This window comes from Sus scrofa, chromosome 15, assembly GCF_054392235.1.
Source record: "Sus scrofa isolate SSC_HxYL_T2T_F1_AM1 chromosome 15, Sscrofa_HxYL_maternal_Yorkshire_Landrace_v2.0, whole genome shotgun sequence".
Taxonomy (NCBI): domain Eukaryota; kingdom Metazoa; phylum Chordata; class Mammalia; order Artiodactyla; family Suidae; genus Sus; species Sus scrofa.
The window spans coordinates 18160385-18183564 of record NC_139397.1 but is presented as its reverse complement, the minus strand read 5'-3'; the positions used below and the strand labels follow the sequence as shown (position 1 = coordinate 18183564).

The 23180-nt window shown below is 34.1% G+C and overlaps 1 protein-coding gene across 4 annotated transcripts in view; it reads left to right on the top strand.

Annotated features, from left to right (window-relative positions):
• The window catches only part of ACVR2A (activin A receptor type 2A), an 85600-nt gene that overhangs the window by 43725 nt on the left and 18695 nt on the right, over positions 1 to 23180 (top strand). For 2 of the 4 annotated variants that reach the window (XM_084998321.1, XM_084998320.1), the window contains 4 exons: positions 4388 to 4595; positions 8024 to 8133; positions 8332 to 8486; positions 19681 to 19704. In XM_084998321.1, coding sequence (XP_084854447.1) covers positions 4388 to 4595; positions 8024 to 8133; positions 8332 to 8486; positions 19681 to 19704 — 497 coding nt within the window. 4 annotated transcript variants of the gene reach the window in all.

Below are 23180 nucleotides of genomic sequence, written 5' to 3'. Positions count from 1 at the left end.
GCTGCAGCCACCGGCCTACACCAGGGCCACAGCAACTCGGGATCCAAGCCAAGTCTGCAACCTACACCACAGCTCACGGCAATGCCGGATCCTTAGCCCACTGAGCAAGGCTAGGGACCAAACCTGCAACCTCATGGTTCCTGGTCAGATTCGTTAACTGCTGAGCCCCGATGGGAACTCCTCTCCCTTTATTCTTCTTAAACAGATTTTAGGATAAGCTCATGTATGTCTACAAAGAAATTTGTTCAAAGTTTGATATGAATTGGATTAATCCTATGTATCTGTTGAGGAAGAATTGATATTTTTATTATGTTGACTCTTCCAGTCCACGAGCATAGTATGTCTCCAAGTGTTTAGGTCTTCTTTGATTCCTTTCATCAACATTTTATAATTTTCATCATACAAATCTTGTACATGTTTTAGTAGATTATATGTAAGTATTTTATTTTTTAGGAGCAGTTGTAACTGACATTTTTAATTTCAGTTCCACTTGTTTGTTGTCAGTATAAAGAAAACAGTTGATTTTTGTATATTGATTTGTATCCTGTGACCTTATCAAATTCACTTATTCTAACATTTTTTTTTGTTTGTTTCTTATAATTTTCTGCATTAACAGTCATTTCATCTGCAAATGGAAAGAATTTTATATCTTTTTTTCCAAATTGGTATGCTTTTAATTTCTTTTTCTTGCTGTATTGGAATAGCTAGAACTTTCAGTTCTATGTTAAATAAAAGTGCCCTCTTGCTGAAATTAGGGGGAAAACATTCAGTCTTTCACCATTAAGTATGATGTTGACTGTATGACCTGTGGCAGAAACATAGGCAAGTATCCATGTTTTTTGAGTGCCAGACAAATGTTCAGTTTCTGTCATCATGACAGATAAACATTTCTGTATCAGTGTGGTTTCTTTTTTTGTCTTTGGATGTAGGTACTTGTTTGGTGGCTTCCAATCTATTTTGTTGATGGTTGTTCCAGCAGTTAGTTGTATTTTTGGTGTTTTCATGAGAGGAGGTGAGCTTAGGTCTTTCTATTCTCCCATCTTATCTCTTTCTCTATTTTTAAAAAGCACGTTGTTTTGATATAAAGAAAATCTAGCCATACACAAATGTAAGTTAGAAATTTGAGGAGTATTGTAATAGCTTTTTAAGATAATTGTGGATATTTTTCTTTGATATTGTACCAAAACTCAACAAGTGGTAGGTTCTTTGTTGTTTTAAATCAGTTTTATTGAACTATAATTTACATAGAATAAAATGTATTTTGTATAGGTATACAATTCTGGGAGTTCTAATTAAGCCATACAATATAACCACTACCACAATAAAAATGTGGAATATTTCCATCACCCCCAAAAGTTTTCTCAGGTCCTTTAGTAATCTGCCCTCTCCCCTCAGTCTCAGCTTCTGATCTGATTTTTATCCGCATGCTTTTGGCTTTTCCAAAATATTGTGTAAATGGAATCATACAATATATAGACCTTTCTGTCTGTCTTCATTTTTAGCATAACGTGTTTGCAATTTATCCACGTTGTTGTAGCTGTCATTAGTTCATTTCTTTTTATTTTGTGTAGATGTTTATTTTTCCATTTACTAGTGCCTGGATATTGGATTGTTTCTGGGTTTAGGTGATTATGCGTAAAGCCACTACGAACATTAATGTACAGGTTTTTTTCATGGGCATAGGTTTTCATTTCTTAGGTAAATACCTAGGCATGAGATTTGCTATTTAGTAAGGTAGGTGCATGTTTAACTTTAAGAAGCTGTCCAAGTGTTTTCCTATGTAGCTGGACCATTTTGCATTCCCACCACCAATGTATAAAAGTTGTAGATGCTTTACATATTTACCAGCACTTGAGGTTGTGTGTTTGTGTTTTTGTTAATCACTATTTCATTTTAGTTTGATTTTCCTTGATTATTAGTGATGTTGAATATCTTTAAAATAGTATTTCCCATTTGTACCTGTTTGACAAAGCATCTATTTGAATCTTTTGCTCATTTTTAGAAATTGGGTTGTATGTGCTCTTGTTATTGAGTTGTGTCTTTCCATTTTCTGAATATCAGTTCTTTTTCTAGATATGTAATTTGCTTCTGGTCTGACTTTTTTCCCTTAACTTACAAAGAGAAGTTTTCTCTTTTAACAAAGTTCAACTCGTTTTGTTTTTGTTTTTGTTTTTTTTTTTGTAGCTCATTTTTTTTTTTGTATTCTAAGAAATCTTTCATAATATAGAGTCACAAGATTTTTAATTATTCTTCTATAACTTTTGTAGTTTTAGGTTTTATTTTAGGTCTTTGATAGGTTTAGAGTTTATTTTTGTTTTCTTTTTATGGCCACATCTGTGGCATATGGAAGTTCCCAGGCCAGGGGTTGAATCTGAGCTATAGCTGTGGTGTGAGTCACAGCCACAGCAACACTGGATACAAGCCTCATCTGCTACCTTCACTGCAGCTTGTAGCAATACTGGATCCTTAACCCACTGAGCCAGGCCAGAGATCAAACTTGCAGCCTCACAGAGATGATGGGTCTTTAACCTGTTGAGTCACAACAGGAACTCTTAGAGTTAATTTTTTGTATGTGGCATGAACTATGAGTTGAGAGTCTTTGTTTTGCACATAGGTGTCCAATTGTTCCCATGTAAGTTGTTAGAAGACTGTGTTTTCTCTATTGAAATGCATTAATACCTTTGCTGTGTATCATTTGATCATATACGAATGAGTGTGTTTCTGAATTCTCCATTCTGTCTTGTAGGTGCATGTGTATCTGTCTTTTCGCTAAGACCACACTGTTTTGTTTGTTTGTTTGTTTGTTTGTTTGTCTTCTTAGAGCCATACCCACAGCATATGGAAGTTCCCCGGCTAGGGGTCAAATCACAGCTGTAGCTGCTGGCCAACGCCACTGCCACAGCAACATCAGATCAGAGCTGCAACTGCAATCTATGCCACATCTTGCTGCAATTCAGACTCCTTAATCCACTGAGCAAGGCCAGGGATTGAACCCACATCCTCATGGGTACTAGTTGGGTTTATATCCTGCCAAACCTCAGCGGGACCTCTAAGATCATGCTGTTTTGATTGCTGAAGCTTTAATGTAAATCTTAAAAATAAGTAGTAGTATCTTTTGTACATTTTTTCATAATTATTTAGGTATTCCAGTTCCCTTGCTTTTTCTTTTCTTTTCTTTTCTTTTCTTTTTTTTTTTTTTTTTTTTTTTTTTTTTTGCTTCTTAGGGCTGCACCTATGGCATATGGAGGTTTGATATGGCATATGGCTAGCGGTTGAATTGGAGCCAGGCTACACCACAGCCACAGCAATGCCAGATCTGAGCCCTGTCTGTGACTTACATCACAGCTTACGGCAGCGCTGGATCCTTAACCCACTGAGCAAGGCCAGGGATCAAACTGTAACCTCATGGTTCCTAATTGGATTTGTTTCTGTTGCGCCACAATGGGAACTCCGCTTGCTTTTTCATATAAGATAAGTTGTGGTTTCTTAAAAGTCAGTGAAAGTGTGGAATCTAAAACCATTAATGAACTTTTTGTCCTTTTTCTAACATTAAAATCTTCTTGGCTATCTTGAACATTGAATGGATTTTTTATCTGCGAATGCTTTTCAAACATTACACGTAATTCATTTGGAAAATTATGGTTCTCTGAATTATGTAGACCTTTTAACTGTGGGCACATCTCATTATTCTATAGTTGAAAATCACATTTGTTAATATCACCACTAATCTCACCAGAAAATTCTTTGATTATTGGGAAGGTGTCAGGTTAATGGTGGTGGTGAATAGAGATTTTCCAAAATTCTTATTTTTGTTTGAAAACTCATATTTTGTCATTGTCAGTGCATGCTATTGATTGTTTTCTTGAAGTAACAGGTTTACTTGGTTTATTTTAGAAAATATTTCTGCTAGATACTCGTCTAAATAACCATGGTTGGTTTAGTTCACAACTCAATCATGCAAGGGCTTTTTCTGGAGGCAATCATTGTATTTCAAGTGTGCAGAAGTTCTTTTGCTTAGTTCCCATTTTGTCACACAGAGTATTGAGAAGAAGTCTATTCACGGGTCAAGGTTAAAGAAAATTAATAATTTTACTACATTTCATTAAGGACATTCTTAAATGAAGTGAACTTGGCCTTTTGCAAAGAAATCTTGTGATGCATATTATTGTTTTCGATTATTGTATTTTATTATATTTAAAATATAGAGATTGTCCTGGAAACCTAAACACAATGTTGTAAGCCTAGGAAGACTATATAATTGACATTTTAGGAAGATCTGAAATTTGGTATACTAGGAAATCTCTTTAAGAACATATAGGATTATATTAAGGTGTTTTATTTAAGAACATATAGGATTATATTAAGGTGTTGTTTTATTATCTTGTAGGTGCTATACTTGGTAGATCAGAAACTCAGGAGTGTATTTTCTATAACGCTAATTGGGAAAGAGATAGAACCAATCGAACTGGTGTTGAATCCTGTTACGGTGACAAAGATAAACGGCGGCATTGTTTTGCTACCTGGAAGAATATTTCTGGTTCCATTGAAATAGTGAAGCAAGGTTGTTGGCTGGATGATATCAACTGCTATGACAGGTAAGAAAACATTTTATCTTTTACGATGGTGTTGAATAATTTTCATTCCCTCCCCCTTTTTTAAAGTAGAAAGATCAATGCATGGATTTGCAGTTAAATATTTCTTCAAGTTGGGAATATGAAGACCATTATAACATGTTATAATAACAAGATATGTATTTTAAGGTAATAAAATAACTATAGCATACTTATGTTTTATCTTCATTATACTTTGAATAATCTACTAAAGGGTGAGACTTTAGATAAGAAACATTTCTTTGCCTGTGTTAGGAGTATAGATTTTTTTTTTAAATGACAATTTTAAGAAAAAGGATTTTTTAAATTGCTTTAAAAGACAATATATCTGTTGAAAATCTATCCTGAAGGAGAATAAAGCTTAATCATGGTATTTAATTTCCTTTTAGTTTCCCTCTTTATGTATCTGGAAGAAATTGATCTCACTACATTTTCCCCCTTTTTTGTACAAAGTAGGCCTTTGTTCTTTATCCCAAGAGACATTTTTAACTTGACATTCAGAATTGCATCAGAACTAACACAGTCCTCATAGAAAGCTACATTTTATTTAAAAGATCTTGCTTAAATTGTTTTATTCTGTACTGGAAATAAAATACAGTGGTTATGTTATTGATTGCCTGTAATCTTTCTGTAAGGTATCCTTGGATGTTGGGCTGATCACTTAAACTGCCTGAGCCACAAGATTTTCACTGGGGGTGGGTGCTGATGACTATAGAAGCTACAAAATTCTAGATAACCAGAAGACTTCATGGAACCAAATAACTACTAATACTCATGGAACACTAGCTACATCCCGATCCACTTTCGGGAGCCTTAATTGACTATGTTAAATCTATGTTTGATTGGCCATATGTAGTTAATGGTAAATTTTGTTGAATAAGGCCATGAAAATTGGATTAGCTCCACTTTTGGTGAGAAATTAAAATAGTCACTTAGGTATATATTTAGTGTCAGGGTATATATACTTATACATCTGTGAATTTTCTAGGAATTATTACTCTGTAATTGTATATTTAGCTGTATTTCTGATTATTAGCCTCTTTATTAACAGAAGATAATAAAATATCATCAAGTGACATTTGTTACAATGAAATGGTAAGTAGGGCCACTAGAGAAAGAGTATAGAGGTCCCTCAAAACATTAAAAATAGCAATGATATAGCAATTCCATTTTGAGGTATATATCCAAAGGAAATGAAAACACTAACTTGAAAAGATGTTTGTACCTCCTTGTTCATTGAACCATTAGTTACGGTAACCAAGATGTGGAAGCAAACTAGGTGTCTTGTCAGTTGATGAATGGAAAAGAAAATGGCGTACACACACACACACACACACACACACACACATATAGACTGTTTTTTAGACAAAAAAAGGAGGACATCTTTCCATTTATGGCAGCACAGATGGACCTTGAAGGCATTATGCTAAGTGAAGTAAGTCAGACAGAGAAACCATTGGGGGTTGCCAGTGGCCAGGGGTGAGGTGTGGACAAAGTAGGCAAAGGGAGTGTAAAGGGTACAACTCTTAGTTATAAAAGAAGTAAGTCCTGAGGATATAATGGAGGACTACAGTTAATAATACTATTGTGTGTATTTGAAAGTTGTTAAGAAAGTAAATCTTAAAAATTCTCATCACAAGGAAAAACGTTTGTAACTTTGTGGTCACAAATAACTGTGTTATTGTGATGATCATTTCACAATACATACAGATGTCCAGTCATTATGTTGTACACCTGAAGCTAATGTAATATTACATACCAGTTATATCTCAGTTAAAATAAAGAAAAATAAGGAGGAAGAAGGGGAAAAATGAGGTTTGGGGATCATCTTTATTCAAAACTTTGTATTATTTAGCTGAAATCAGGGATGTATGTTCTTTTTATAGTAAAAAACTACTGTGCTTCTCACCAAAATCAGTATTGCTGGAGGTTAAACTTTTCTAGATAATGGTAAGTGGGTTGTTCAGTGCAAATGCTTGCTTTTACAGTGATAATGACTACACCAGCTTTGTTACTAGGGGTTAAATGCTAATTTAAAAGTATGTAAATTTTTTTACCTCTGAATTTGATTAAAAATAAATATTAAGAGTAGTAAGATAAGTAAGAGAAAGGAAAAGATGATTCAAGAAATGTTGGAGTACCCTTCATGGCTCAGCAGTTATGAACCCAACCAGGATCCAGGAGGATGCGGGTTTGATCCCTGGCTTCTCTCACTGTGTTAAGGATTCGGTGTTGCTGTAAGCTGTGGTGTAGGTCGCAGATGCAGCTCCGATCCTGCGTTGCTGTGGCTATGGCTGTGACCAGCAGCTGTAGCTCTGATTCGACCCCTAGCTTGGGAACTTACATATGCCTCGAGTGTGACTCTAAAAAAATAAAAAAGAAAAAAGAAATGTCAAAGGTGGCAGAAAAGACAGTGATAAAAAGAATGATGAAATCGGATGATGAAAAGTAACTTTCTTGAGTTAATTGGGATAGGTATTTAATCATGTTAACCTGTAAATTGAGGCATGATTCGAAATTTCAATTTATATATTTCCCTATATAAATTGTTAAAAATATAGCTTTCATTTGTCTCTTTCTACTAATTCAGTATTGGTATAGATTTCATTTTAAAGTTTGATTTTGTTAAAATTGCCTTCTTCCTGAAACTTCTTGAGCTTTTCACTTCGCAGTTAAATTCAACCATGTTATTCTAACAACCATTACAAAAGTTCACAATTCGTAAGCTATGTTACATATTGCTTTTTACTTTTTTGCTTATCCCACATCTATTCATTATGTTCAAGGAATTTTTATCTGCTGCAAAATGGCTTTATTCCCAAGTCTGGTTTAGGTCTCTGATGTTGAAATACGTTCTGCTGTGAGATAAGAGCATGCATTACCTTGTACTGGTGTATTTATACACCCATATGCACGCACACACGTGTATGTGTATGTATGTATATGCGTATATGCGCATTTTGGTTTTTTTATATATATAGTGTTTAGTTTTTGTATTCACAAAATGGGAAAGCTGTATTTCCTGTGAGCACTCCTAAGCCAAAATTTTTCGTTGAGTTTATGTTCTTCTTCAAGCTTTTCTCATAAATTAAAAAAAAAAAAAAAAAAAAAAAAGGTTGTCTTAGATTGACCATTGAAAACCAAATTAAAGAAGGAGTTTCAGGGAGCCAGTGTGATTGTTACAAAATCAGCCACTGATTTTTTTTTTTTTTTTTTCCTGATGAGATTTAGTACTAGGATTCAAGAAACATTTTTGTTTTTTAAGAATTGGTTATTGACTATTAATAGGAATGTTGAAGTTGACCATATGACTTATTCAGTGTTTTAGCTCTGAGAAGAACTTTAGAAAAAATGTATTGTAGATTCAAAGTAATTGTGTTGATTTTAATTCTTTCTCCTCTTTTTGTTTACAGGACTGATTGTATAGAAAAAAAAGATAGCCCTGAAGTATATTTTTGTTGCTGTGAGGGCAGTATGTGTAATGAAAGGTTTTCTTATTTTCCGGAGATGGAAGTCACACAGCGTAAGTTCACAGGAAAAATGCATAGGTCTGTTCAACTAGTATACTGAAAGCAAAGCATATTTGTCTGGGTGGAATAATTTACTCCCACCTTCTCCTACTCCTTATTTTTCTCCCAAAATTTGACACTATAATAAATATTTATTGTGGAATTGTGTAGACCGAATCTGAACAGTTTCCCCCCTCCCCCCTTTTCCACAGCTACTTCGAATCCAGTTACACCTAAGCCACCCTATTACAACATCTTGCTCTATTCTTTGGTGCCACTTATGTTAATTGCGGGAATTGTCATTTGTGCGTTTTGGGTGTACAGGCATCATAAGATGGCTTATCCTCCTGTGCTTGTTCCAACTCAAGTAAGTTAATGTCTTGTACTTTGTGCTATTTTAGATTGTGTATTTTAAAGAAATATTACTGTGGTGAAACCGTAGTAGGTTGTTAGAAATCATTTTCCTTCACAGTTAATTTTTGAATGTTTATTGTCATGGGAACTATAGCTAATTTTGCAAACTTATTAATTTGCTTTGTCCTAAACTTAAGGGTTGAGGTAGGGCAGACTATAGAGTATTCCTGTACCTTTTCTTCTTTGGAGAGTTTAACTGACATTGTAGTACTTTAAAAATGGGAAATACACTCTGCTTTGTTTCTTGAGAAGTAAGTGATGATGGAGAAGTGATACGGGTAACCCTTCCTTTCCCATCTGTTTTCTCCTCCATTCCTAAGTTTTTGTTCCTTTTTCAAGACTATTTGCCAAAATATCCTTTTAACCATGGGAAGGGACCCAGTAAGGTAATCAAGAAAGTGTGGAATAGAGAGGTTTTACAAAGTCATCAGGAAGATATATCTGTAAAAATGTTGTTTTGCAGAAGAGGAACAGAGGAACAACCCTTTTCATCATGTGTTATTGGTAGTTCCAAGTGTATATATGTTTTTTATTTGCAACATATCTGTGTACTGAAGTCTGAAAACTTTTTCAATGCCCTTGAGTCTCACCCCCTCAACACTGAATATATCTGAAAATATAGGTATGGTGGGTAGTCAGATTAAATTTATGAATTTTTCCTCATTCTCTATCATATGGACAGTTTGTGCTGGTTCAGTGCTTTACAAAGACTTTTAATATAAGTAGTTCATATTCTATAGGCACAGGAAAGGTCATAACTTTTGGTTACACTTGTTGAAACATCTCTAAGCTCTGTGTTTTCTTTTAACTCTTAAGATTGGATTACCTCAGCCTTCTGGTTCTCTTGGTTTAATTTTGTTTCTCTAATTTCAGTAGGATTAATGGTTCAAATTTGGTAGAAGAAAATGGTAAAGTCCTATAATTTAATGACTGAAACAACTTCTCTTTTAGCTTTATTTACGTAATATACTCCTTTCTCAGTGCTTGTTAGCAATCTGTTAGCATTAGATCATTGATCCCTGTAATCTTTGTAAGAGGGGTATATGGAGAAGTAAGCCTAAAGGTAAAATTCCTTATTTAGTAAATTAGGTAAACACACTAGTTTGTACAGCTGAAATAGTTGGACTTTTAAATATTAGTAGCTAAGTTGTGGGTTTATTGAAAAATCATCTCTAAAAAGTACTTTAAAATAAAAAAAAAAACAGTACCTAATAAATAGATGTTGTGTACTCCCAGATGGCCATAGAATACACTTTACTTTCCATTGGTGGCGAACTATTTTATTTAATATCCACATTTAAAAGACAGAGTATTTAGTACTATAGTCATGTCTGAATTTACCTGGGATTTGTGACATGATAGAAATAAACTGTAATCTACATTTAAAAACAAATTTGTTTCTTAATAGAATTTTAAAAATAATGTAATCCTATAGGTAACGTTGATTTATGTAAAATATTATTAAAAAAGTATGGTTGGGGAGTTCCCGTTGTGGCTCAGTGGTTAACGAATCCAACTAGGAAGCATGAGATTGCAGGTTCGATCTCTGTTGTCACTCAGTGGGTTAAGGATCTGGCGTTTCCGTGAGCTGTGGTGTAGGTTGCAGACATGGCTCAGATCCTGCATTGCTGTGGCTCTGGCATAGGCTGGCGGCTACAGCTCCGATTGGACCCCTAGCCTGGGAACCTCCATATGTCGAGAGTGCAGCCCTAGAAAAAACTGAAAGACCAAAAAAAAAAAAAAAAAAGTGTTTGTGGATGGACATTTTTATTTATAGGGCTGGCTATGTTATATATGAGGCCACTTTATTTAGAAATGCTAATTAAGTCAAGGGTTTGGACTTTTGAAAAGAAAAGATGGATTATTTATAAGTAACTAAAAACCAGGAATGTTCAGTGAATGGGTATCCATCTCTGGGGGTTTTTGTTGCAGTGGTTAATGTTATTGTATACATGTATTAAGTATTTGCACTGTTCTGCAGTGAATTTGCATGAATTGTATGAATTACTGAAAAATAAGGAATGAATTTAAAAGATGTGTGATGGAATAACCTGGAATGGTCAAGCTTTGTTACGAAAAATATAATACATGCCCAACTTTCTGCTTTCCTTCTGTCATGAAATATGTTGTGGAAAAGGAGCATTGTCATCAATATGAAACTTCATTTATGTAGTATCTCACTGTCTCAAACAGTATAGTGTCATGCTGTAAGTCTCATTTTTGGTGAGCGGTTTATGCAAACCACTCTGCAAGACTGCTTGGTGGTTATCTTTTACAAAATGCACAGTTTTATTTCTACTGCAAAAAAAATGATGATTGTATCAAATGTTAAGTGAACATTTACAGTATACTAGAATACTGGTAAGTTACAAAGATGTATAAATATATAAATTATATAAGAATATATAAAAACATAAAATACATGAAAATTTCACTATGATTTCCAAATTTTGACCAGTATGTAAGGATCATCTTTGGAATTTGTTAAAGACCTACAAATTCCAGGACCATACCCCTGAAAGTATGGAATGGGCCCTGTGATATTATGTTTCTAATAAGTTTCCTAGGCAATTCTGGTGACCATTGAGCCGGTTGTGGAAAGCCCTGATCTGATTTTACCTCATAGGATTGTTTATGTAGAGTTATAATCCTTATTTTATAGATAAAGAAATTGAGACATAGCAAAGCTGGCAAATATTAGAGCTGGATTCTGAACCAAGGACCCTCTGACACTAAAGCTTTGCTCTTAATGCTTTTGCTGATTGGCCTCTTTTTCCAGAAAGCAGATGCTTCTGCTGTTTCAGATAATTCAGTAAACATCCCTGCCATCTAAAATCGTTCTCTAAATTAATGTATTTTCCTACTTTAGGATGGTGAGTAGTTTGACAACTGAAATGAGGAGTAACATGACCTTATTGTCTCACAGAGGACAGAAGGGGGAATAAACAAGTCATAGATAAATAGAAGGGTATATTCATGTGTTTTCCATTAAAAAACTTTTTAGCATACATTTTAGAATACGGTTTATGGACATTGATTGTATCATAGGTAAAGTTTCTTGTGCTTCTGCATTGACATTACCAGTGCCTGCTAGTTATTCAAGACATTTTTGAGGGATAGAGTAGATAGGGGAAGCATACTACACATTTGAAGTCTTAAGGTAACTTCTGCATTTCGCTGCATATTCATTTCCCTAAGATCAAAGTTTAATTTCAAGACCAGTTAGGAAAACATGTTATATTCTTGTTGTACATTTCTGCTGCATTCTTCCTCTAATTTCTTCAAACACATTTAGACAATGATGTAAAATTTGTCATTTCCTTTTCTTAGGGCAACATTTTCTTAAAGCCTTGGCTAAAGGCTGGGGATATCTTATTGGTGGGTCAATAAAAATTTGCAATAAGAATTATACTTGAAGAGAACTTACAGTGATCCTTAGCAGAGCAAGCTTTAGTTCCAATACCATGCTCATTCATTGGTCTGATCTCAGTCTTCTATTCTTCTTGGGGAATAACATATCAGTCCTATGGGGCATTCTGGAGGACTAAGAGATATCCACATACATCACTTAATAATCTGGTTCTGGCAATTAAATGGTGGGATTCTTTATTTCCAAAACATCAAGTTGTTTAAAGTTTCTTCTGGTTTCGTTAATATTTTATTCTGAAGAAGAGATGTAGGGATATACATGCTTTGAAATCTGGTCTTTAATTATGGTTCTTATTTATTCCAAAATGGAAAATATTCTAAAGTAAATCTGCTATAGTTAAAAGCATAAAAAAAAAGTAATTGTGCTTTTTTTAAAAGAAATAAGCCGTTCTTCTTTCTGTATAGCCTGTTAATGTTTCTAACATTGTTTCATGTTATCACTGTCTTTCTCTTCATCTTGATTGGAAGCCTTGGAGACAGCTGTGTCTCCCATTCTTAGCCCTATCACTTACCAGTTCATTTACGTTTTCATCCTTCCTGATCCTGTTGTTTTCAGGACATTATTATTACTGGAGGCTGAGGTTATTTCTATAATCTCGTAGCTGGCCTTCTTGTTTCCAGTTCTCTCTCTTCATCTATACATGTCTGATTATGTTCCTTTTGTGCTTAAAAATATTTGAGGGCTTTCAGTGATCTAACAGCAGAGAATATAAAGTTTAAAGCATGACAGAATCTTCCACACTTTGCCTTTTGATTCTTTTCTTCCATTACACTCTAAGCCTTCTGTTGTAAGCATCGAGAATGGTATTAGTTATGTAGCATCCTTGAAAGAATTGAGAAAATAGTGCTCAAGTCAATTTCTCTCTTTTGTGATTCACTTGACTAACCTAACTAAGTTGAGAAGGGCTCTTGTCATTTGTGAGCATGTTCTATTCTCATACTTGATTATAAGCTTGAGGAGAAAGTATGTATTGTGATTAGTACTGTATTGCACACAGTATCCGTATGTCATAATCATTTTGTAAGTGATGAATTGCTGAATTGACTTTGTTGTATTTATACTAAGATGAATATAATATACTATATTCATTATACCCAGGAATTTTATAAACATTTCAGGGGCTTTAGGGTTTTGCTTTAAGATAAATCTTGAGGCCATATTTCTTGGGGGTAATAAACTAAGTTGAAGTATTCCAGGCTTTTATTTATTTATTTATTTTATTAAAAAAAATTTTTTTTTTTTGGTCTTTTTGTCTTTTTAGGGCTGCACCTGCAGCACAGGGAGGTTCCCAGACTAGGGGTCCAATCGGAGGTGTAGTTGCCGGCCACAGCCACAGCAATGTTGGATCCAAACCACATCTGCTATCTGCACCATAGCTCACAGCAACGCCAGATCCTTAACCTGCTGAACGAGGCTAGGGATCGAACCTGCGTTTTCATGGATGCTGGTTGGGTTCGCTAACTGTTGAGCCACTACAGGAACTCCCATCCATGCTTTTATAAGAGAATGCCATTGTTTAATTCTTTCTCTACTCATGTGTGTGAAGCATCCTTCTAATTTGCATCATCTGAATCACTTTTCTTTTGCCTGTTCTGAAACTCCTTCCACATGTAGGTAGGTATTCTTATAATCTGCAGTAAATAATCTGAATGCAGACTGGTTTTTATAGTACCAGTGAGTCATGAATATGAGGGAATTAATGCGTTGAATGTTATTAAGTCTTATTGTGATTAGAGTTAATGTGGTTTCAGTAAAACTGTTTGCATTGTTTTTATAACCATAAGTGAGCTTAAGTTTCCTGCTTATAAAAATCTATGTTTGTGCTGATAAAAAATACCACTTGATAAGAAAATACATTTAAGAAGCAAGAAATTATGTACCTTTAACAAGATATGAGGTTAACATCTTGGTAATTTTTGAAGGTTATATAGTATTGTGGCACTAATACTTTTAAAAATGATATCAGTGTCTTCAGTCTTGGCACCATGACATTTTGTCTAAGTTTTGGTCTGATGAGGACTAAAGGCTTTCAGATGCTTGGAATATTGAGTTGTGCATACAAAATAATCCATCCTGTCGACCTTAATATTAAAGTAATAATAGGTTGTCATTTCATGCTGTGTCAGATGACTATCCACTGAGAAACCAAGCCATCTGTGAAAATGCCTTGTAGGATTTTCCTTTTGAACATGGGTCTATATAAAATTAATAAGATACCCATTTAAAATTAATAAGATGCTAAAGAGGTAGTGTAACATTTTTCAGCCAAGTCAGTTTCGGAAAGTATGCTGCTTCCTCATTTGGGGAGGCTGCAGGGAGATGTTTACTAAATTTTATTGAATATTTAACATGCTAATATTAAGCTATACTTACGAAATAAATATTACATCTGTAGAAGCGCATCTTGAAATAGGTTGATGGCTGGAGTTTATGAACACATCTCTTGTTTTCTCTCTTTTTAAATAAATTCTCTTCTATTTAAAAATTAATTGTAGGAACTTGCTTGTTATAGCAAGACAAATTACACAGGAAGACATATGTCCAAAAAAAGGATTATTTGTTCTTCCTCTTTTTCCTTTATCACTTTTCTGAAATAACCAGTTTTAACAGGTTGGTGTGTATCCTTTGACATCTTTCTCTAATCTCATTTGAGTATATACGTTTTTCTTATTTATACACTAGAAAATGTTACTCTGCAATTGCTTTCTTTTAATTTAACAGTATACTGAGGATAGCTTTTCAGCTCAGTAGTTTTAATCTCATTCTGATGCTACGATATATTTTTAAGTGACATTTAGGGGAACTTTAATGTATGCTCAAGAAATACCAAAATTTGATGTTTTATTAGCTTAGAGTTTATGTTAGGTTTCTGCTGAGAGCTAGAACCTGCATTTCACAAATGGTGGGTGTTTGTTTTTTGTGTGACCGCACTCACAGCATGTGGAAGTTCCTAGGCCAAGAATTGAACCAAGCCACTGCAGTGACAATGCCAGATCCTTAACCCTGTGCCACAAGAGAACTCCCCACAGACAGTTTTCAGTTTTCTGATTTTAGTTTGTTTAAAATATAGTGATATAATGCTACTGTCTTACTTTTGAGCACCTTTTCTTTTTCTTCTCTCTATATGCCTAAGAAATAATACAGGGCCACTACAAACGTCTCTTGGTATGCTTATTTTTATATTGGTAACCTAAATTACAACTTGTTTTTATGTATACTTCTAAACTAATTATGGGGAGAAGTGTCATAAACTCTCCATAGACATGCAAGTTGACAAAGTATTACTCAGATTAGGTGTATATGAGTTGTTTCTCTTACAAATGCACAGACAGGCCCATTTGGAGCTGGGCTGAAATTCTGTATCCAAAAGCAAAAAAGTGGGGTGAGGGGAAGCTGTATCAAAAGCTAATGCAAATTAAAGCTGCACGTTAAAATTAAAGCCCTTTATTTCTAAAAAGTGGCAGATTAAATTTTAAAATCTTGAGTTTGGTTTTAACTTTGGCCTGTGGAAGGCCCATTTTGTCAGCTTACAAATGGGACTGATGCATATAGACCAGAGCGCATAGTTTCTCCTTTTTCTTGTTTGGCAAGGAGATGGTAGATAGGAAGAAGTGAGTTTGCTTTTCTCTGTGTTTTTTATTTCCTGGACCTCGTCCTAGATCTGTTCCTTTATTCCTAGCTACTTTGTTGCTGCCAAACCTTTTTCTACTAATTTGAGATAATAAAAACGAAGAAATCCATTTGTTAGTGAAAGCTGCTTGTATCAGATAGGCTTGGAGGTGTTCAAGTTGGTTGATTTGTTTTATTTTTGCATAACTTTTCACCTACTGCTTAAATGCCTGTTGTATGCCAGGCACCATGCTGGGTGTATAATGTTGATGTATAATGTTAAGGTTCAGGGACAGTCCTTGCTGGCCCTTTTGGAGCCCACAGTTAACATGTAGATGTATTAAAAATAGGTTGGTTGATTAGTTGTTTGACTTTTGCAGCTTGGAAAGAAAGGGTAAAGCGAGTTGCTTCAACAATTTTAGGCAAAGATGGAGAAAAGGAGGAGAAATGTTTGATTCCAGGTCTGTAGTGGTTGGGAGAAGAGCCATATCTGGGGTGCTTGGCGAATGTTACGTGCTCAGTAAGTATTAGCTGTTAATTGCCAACAAGCTCGAAATTGTACTCCAGAGGAATAATTTTTTGAAGCCATTGATTTCATTATCAAAATTGATTTATTGAAATCATTTTATTTGAAATTAATTTTGTATAGTAAAAAATTTCATTTTTGAATATTCTGTGCAGCACTATGCATAGCACTTTACACATATTAACTCATGTAATCTTTCTATTAATACCCAATGATATGGGTTCTGTTTTATTAAGTCCATTTTATAGACAAAAAAATCAAGACACAGATACGTACTGTGACTTAGCCTAGAGTCAGTGTGCTGAATGGTAAAGCCTGAGCATTTATGTCCAAGGATTGTTGTCCATTGAAGTAATCTTAATTGAATGGGTTATTTCAATAAATAATTAGGTCAGGTCCATAAAAAACTAAAGTAAGATAAAGGGAGGGATCTGAGTACATATATTTCATTTAAAGTAGCTTTTGTAGTGACTGTGTATATAGCCTTGCAGATGAACATAACCATTTCACCACATCACAATTTATTAATTATAGCATCATCTTTTTCTTTTTTTCAGTTCTACTTGAAGAATACAAATGCTAAATAAAAATGAAATTTCTTCTATACCCAGTAATAGACCTGATGCCTCTGAGCAGCAGCCAAAAGAATGGGCATTCCTATTATCTCTTTCAGACTTGTAGCCCTAGTGCTGACTATCCTGAGGAGCCAATCACTTAGGGAACTTATTTACCTTGGTCTGTCTTTGCTTTCCTTCCATGAGGAGTTAGATGAGGGAAACTCTGGGTAGTAGGAGTTGATATATCACACAGGAATTTTGAAGATCTAATTGGATAGAATCATGGCTGTGCATTTGACAGTATCAACGTTATTGAACCTGTTAATGTATACTCTCTTGCTGTCCCTAGCTCAGAAACATTTGTCCTGATAACACATATTCTTTCTTTGCACATTTTATTTCTTTCTGCTTGGTAATTGTCTTTTTAAAAATTAGCAATTGTAGCGAGTTTCCCTTGAGGCTCAGTGAGTTAAGAACCTGACATCATGTCCATGAGGATGCAGGTTCGATCCCTGGCCTTGCTCGGTGGGTTAAGGATCCGGTGTTGCCACAAGCTGTGGTGTAGTTCAGAGATGTGGCTCTGATCTGCTGTTGCTGTGGCTGTGGTGTAGGCCTGCAGCTGTAACTCATATTTGAACCCTAGCCTAGGAACTTCCATATGCCACAGGTGTGTCCCTAAAAAGGAAAAAAAAGGAAAAGAAAAAAAAATTAGCAACTGTAAAATTTCTTAGAAAGTATAATAATTGGATGATTAAGGGGAGACATTTAGAATTTGTCAGTTTTCAAATACTTTGGGTGGGGAAGGGGGTGCTTATTTCTTCTTGATCATCCTAAGAAGTTGAATAAGGTATTAAAAATTTGTATATAAATGTCTTGAAATGGTTTAAATAGAGAAAATTTATAGTAAATATCATATATATATTTATAGCATATAGACTCCTTATTTCTAGAAAAATTTCTTTGTATTCTAGTTCTGTATATCTAACTGCTTACTAAATATCTCCTATTAGATGTCTCTGAGCGCTAACATACAAGGGTAATGATGATCTCTCTCAAACCTGATTCTCAGTAAATGGAACCAGTAACCATTTGGTTGTACAAGTCAGAAATCTGGGGTGTATATCCCAGTACTGTTTTTCATACCTATGCTGCCTTATTCCATTTCTCAAGGATTCTCTCCTTAGGAAAACCTCTTATTTACCTGTCCAGTATAAGTTAGGTTTTTCCTTACAGGTGCTCATGGTAACTAAATTCCTTTTCTTTGCTCTCATTTTATAATTATGCATTCATTTGATTAGTCTTTCTTCCCCACAATATAGTAAACATCATGAGAGTCTAGGTAGTCAGTGTCTGGTACAAACTAGGTGCTCAGTAAAGATTTGTTGAATGAATATGAGTATTCATTCCTTTCTGATGTTTGTCAATAGTTATTTTTTTTTTCCCCTTAAGGAATAAGCAGCAAGTGTCTTTCTCATCGAGCAATCTAATTACTTGACATTAGTGTGCTGATTTGGTTTTTACTCTTATCTCCAGTCACAGTGCATGATATTCAAGTTTTATTTTCGAAGTTGTGAATCTAAGACTATTTTGGTTACTTTTTATCTGTTTGTGTATTTGGTGAATTAATTTTTTTTGGATTATGTTTTGACTCATGTTTTGTAACTTAAGTTTATGCATTGGGACCTGTTGTTGATGTCTGTGGCTTGAATCATTCTATAGCTTATTCTAATATTCGTTTACTGAAAAGTATATTGAGCAAAATACACTTTTTAGTAAGATGCATGAAACAGCAGCTACTTGCACAGTGTTATTACAGTGGCATCTTGATCTCTGAAAGCACCAGTATGAAAAGAAAATCTGAGAGATGTTTAAGCTTTGGGAAGCTATAGTCTAGTTACTCACTTGGCATGTATTTCTTTCAAGAGAGGAATTTTACTTTGGAGTACTGATAAGATGTTTTGATACTAGGATTAGCTAAACCTTTTAGATGAATTAGAAATAGTCCTGAATCTTTACGGGAGAAGATCAAGAGGCAAAAAAAAAAAAAAAAAAAAAACCCAAACAAACAAACAAACAAACTAAGCAACTGGTACATAAAAATGAGTGGTCAAATCTTTTTCATCATTGCTATTGTTCTCTGTAGAAATACTGAAAACTGAGAAATAAGTGCTTGGAGGTATTCGAAGCTTTTACTGGTTTAAATTAGTGCTCTTGCCTCTTTGGGGATGACTGGGGGAATGAAAATCTAGTTCTTTATCAGTATAGGGGTCCTGAGCTTGAAAATTATGTATAGATACTTGCTTGAGTTCTTCACTCTGGTTGTGGCTGGGGAAGCAGGTCTGATATGTCACTGTTTTCTATTCAATTCTGATCTTATTCTTCCCGTGTCCTAGTGTATTATTTGTATTTCACACACTCACAGAGGCACCAGAAACATTTTTATGTCTCACTGTAAGCAGTCTCCTGTCTTTCATGAGAGTAAAACCTTTCAGGAAGTTGGAGATTCTAGATTATTACATCAACTGTCAGTGATCTGAGAAAACTTTCTGTGTAAAAATTTCTTGTGCTGCTTCTACAGTTTTTGTTAAAGACAATACTGCCCTCTGGTGTCCAGAATCCAATTTCAATGCGTAGATTTTCAAACTGCTTTTTTTTACTCTTATAGTTTGGACCCCAGAATTCCTTAGAAAATTAAGTAACAGTTATTTAAAGATTTGTTTTAGTTTATTCCCTGGCTTGAAATCCATTGGATCAGGTAACTTGGGGTCATACTATAGACATCAATATAACAATACTTCTTATCTGATAGATAATATCCAAGATTTTTTTTAATATATTACTTTCCTCTGTTTATAAGGAAAGTGTTCTTAATTCTCATTTGAAAAATATGATACATTCAATCATTGACAACTTTTAAAAAGCTAAATCATTATTCTCTTTCCTTCACTTTTGTAATTTGTGTCATTTTTCATTTCATTCCGGATATAAATCGTAATTTCTTTTGCCTGTGTTTTTTCTTCACAAGCACGCCTTTCATATAATGATAGAGGTAAGATTCATTGATATTTATTTTATGGTTGTGGAACTTTTTGTGGATGCATACAAAACATTTTTTTCTTAGATTTTTGTTGTTGTTGCTTTATTGTGCATCCTTTATAGTTTATAAATTTATGTTATAGTTTTTCCCGCCGCTTTTAGTATTAAAAACTTGATTGATTTGCCACAGTAATAGTTTTTGGTCCTAAAGTATTGTTAACAGTGTTTATACTTATCTAAGGTGAAATGTAGAAACAACTGTTTTAGCTGGTTAGATGTTAACACATAATGGATATATTTTTAGCTTTGAAAACCTTATATTGGTTATTTTTATAGTATGTCATTAGCTTAAATGCCAGCATGTACTCATTTTTAACAGGGGCTGACTTTCAGGTCGAACACATTATCTTTCAATGCGAAATCTATATTTTCAGGTAGTTTTTTTCATCTTTAGCATCTTGAACAAGTGGACTAGCTAGAGAAGTGGTAACTTGATCTTTTGCTGTCTGCAAATTTAAGGCTTTATTTAGATTTAGAACTCACTTTTCATTTGGAGAAGTCAGGATAAGTAAAATGATCGCAGACTGCTTTACATCTCTTCATTTCTAGTCGTTTATTCCACTATTGGTTATAGTAATGATCCTGAGTAGTGGTGTTGGAGTGGGGGACACTTTTTCCAGCTATTGTCCTTTGTTGCTTCTCAACATGATGTCTTCTGATGCTGTAATTTTCATATATAAACAAGAAGAGATGTAATCAAAGCCATGTTCTAGTGCATATCTTTTTAACTGTGCAAAATAGCATGGACACTGCAAGAAAACTGGAACTTAGTAAATGTTTTCAGGAATTTTATAGTCCTTATAGTTGCCCCTCTAAAAGTGGTTTTTCTTTGTAGCAGGACAGAGCCATGTTTTATGGGTAACATCAGAATGTTGTCATTATGAGGTTTAAGTCAAATTTGTCTCCCCAGGTGTTCATGTATTTTAAAGGTATAAATCTTCATTCCTAGAAACAAAAATTGAGTTTTTAGTAAATACATTAGTAAAATGGTGCTAATAAACTGGAAATCATTTCTAATATTCTTGGATTATTGGATAAGTAAAAGCTAGATATGAGAAAGGCTGTTAAAGCTTCCTATAAATGAAGTGAAGGGCTGAAAAGTATGAAGTAGGAGAATATTCTAATAATTTTTTATTAAAAAATCAAAAAAGTATATTGAAAGCTATAATGATATAGAGTTCTTTTGAACCTAACCTTTTAAGAATTATAGAGTATTATTTAAAAATACATATCGTTTCTAAAAGTTTTGACACTTCAAAGGAATGTGTCTTTGTAGACCTTTTTCTCACTCTTTGAAAGTTGGCCATTGTTCTCCTTAATTTAAGCTTTTTACTTATAGGTAATTTTGACAAAGCATATTATCAGGCTGTTATGATATAATCCTGACTGTAATGGTAATATCATTAGGAGAATGATCTAAGATTTCTTACTGAAATAATGGTAGCTTAGAAACTTTCTAAGCAGAGTCTTGAAAACTTATGGGAACTCTGAAGTTTATATATACATTCGAAAAACATACAGTGATTTTTTTTTTTCTAAGCATAGGCATTGGAAATTATTGTTTCCTAAAACTAAGGTTAATATTTTATTAAAGTCATATTTTGAATCTCTGACACATTCTTAATTTGGGGTGTGGATTGAGTTATCTAACCCCTATTTTATAGACTGAATCATATTCATGTGGTTAGTCCTCTTTGGAATAGAGAATGGGTAATGTGTATGTTATCTAGGGAGACGTTATCAGTCAATTTATAAAAGTTATTTAAAAATCTTAGTGTTTAAGTATAATGACATATTATTTTTGGTTATTTTTCCTCTTTAGCTTTTAACCTTTGTCTTCATACTTTAGTTTTTAGCATCCCTGCTTTGAAAATAGGACTTTTCTAACTTATTTCTTCTAAAAGAGGGGAAATTGTTGACTTTATAAAGTTTTTCAAACTGAATTTTTTCTGTTTATTTAGCATAATTATTCTTTTATGCATGTATCTAATAATTCTTGGACTTTGAGCACTGAGTGGTTTCATTTGCCTCTAGAAGAGTGGGTTTCAACTTTCTTCCCTCCTGTCTCCACATTCACATAAGTCATATACTGCTATCAGTGGCATCTCTTATTACAGGTATACATGGTCAGTGAAGGGATAAGGGAGGGACTGTTTAGTTTTGTTAAAAGTTCTCCAGAGAAAGTCTTATGTCCCCTCCCACTGAGAATCATAACTTGAAGCACCATACTTCTGTAAGATTTGTATCTGACTTCCTTGACCTGTCACTCTACTAAATTAAAACAATCTTCAGCTCTACTAACTTTTCATGTTTTGAATGTGAAGGGAAAGCAACTTTTGTAGGCATTCAAAAAATAAATATCTGATGTTAAAATGAATCACAGGAAGTCTTCTGGTTTATCATACTGGTTTAAAATAGGAATTCTCAAACCATTTTATAAAGATTGTCTAGTTTAGAAGAAGAAGGTACTTTTTAATACTTTGCAATGTGTCTCTTTCTGAGGGTCTTTCTAATGTAGATGTTAACTTTTAAGAATCTTGAGCAGCACCTATGGCTGAATAATGCCTAAAGGGAGCACTAAGACCTGAGAAGGTTTTTTTGTTTGTTTGTTTGTTTTTGTTTTTATTTTTTTTTTTTTAAGGAGGGGAGAGTAAAGACAGAGAGGACATGCACTGATGAAGGGGTGATTTACAATTTCCAAGTGTCTTAGGTGCCACCCACTATCATAAAGTCTGTTGCTACTGCCACAGAAATTTTAATTCCCCCTTACAATACTCATGCAGGCCTTCAGACATGTTACTACTTTCCTCTGGAGGCTTTCCAAAAGGCTTTCTACCTCTTGCTTTAGTGGTAGATAATGAACTAACAGAATGCTTTCCATGAAAGTTTGCCCCTATGCTTTGTATAGGGAGGATTCCTAGGTGATCTGACATGCTGTACCTGTATTCATATACTATGTTCGCTCCATTTAAAAAATTAACTATAGCAGTACCCTTCGCTTTCATACCTTATTATCTACAATGATGACCACTAATTTCTGAATTATTATTTGTACTTTCTTTGCCAGTTAGTCCCAAAGCACAAATAATATCTCAGATCAATTCTGCAAAGTAATTATAAACAAAGGGATGAATTATTACTAGGGGGAAAATTATAGTGAACAGAATAGTTTGGCTGTAGCAACACTAACTTACAAATTTCTTTTATGTGCTTTGTATTTGATATACCAATTTGTAATGTGTTTGAGAATGGCTCTGGATATTTCTAACATGAAGAAAGATTTAAAGTTAAATACTCATTGGGGAAAGTAATGGATTTTGAGGAGAGGTTTTCTCTGAGACATAGCCATAATTTGCTGTTTCTGGCACATTTCCAATCTTTGTCCTATAAAGAAGTATCAACTGGATGAGATCATTGAAATACTGTTAG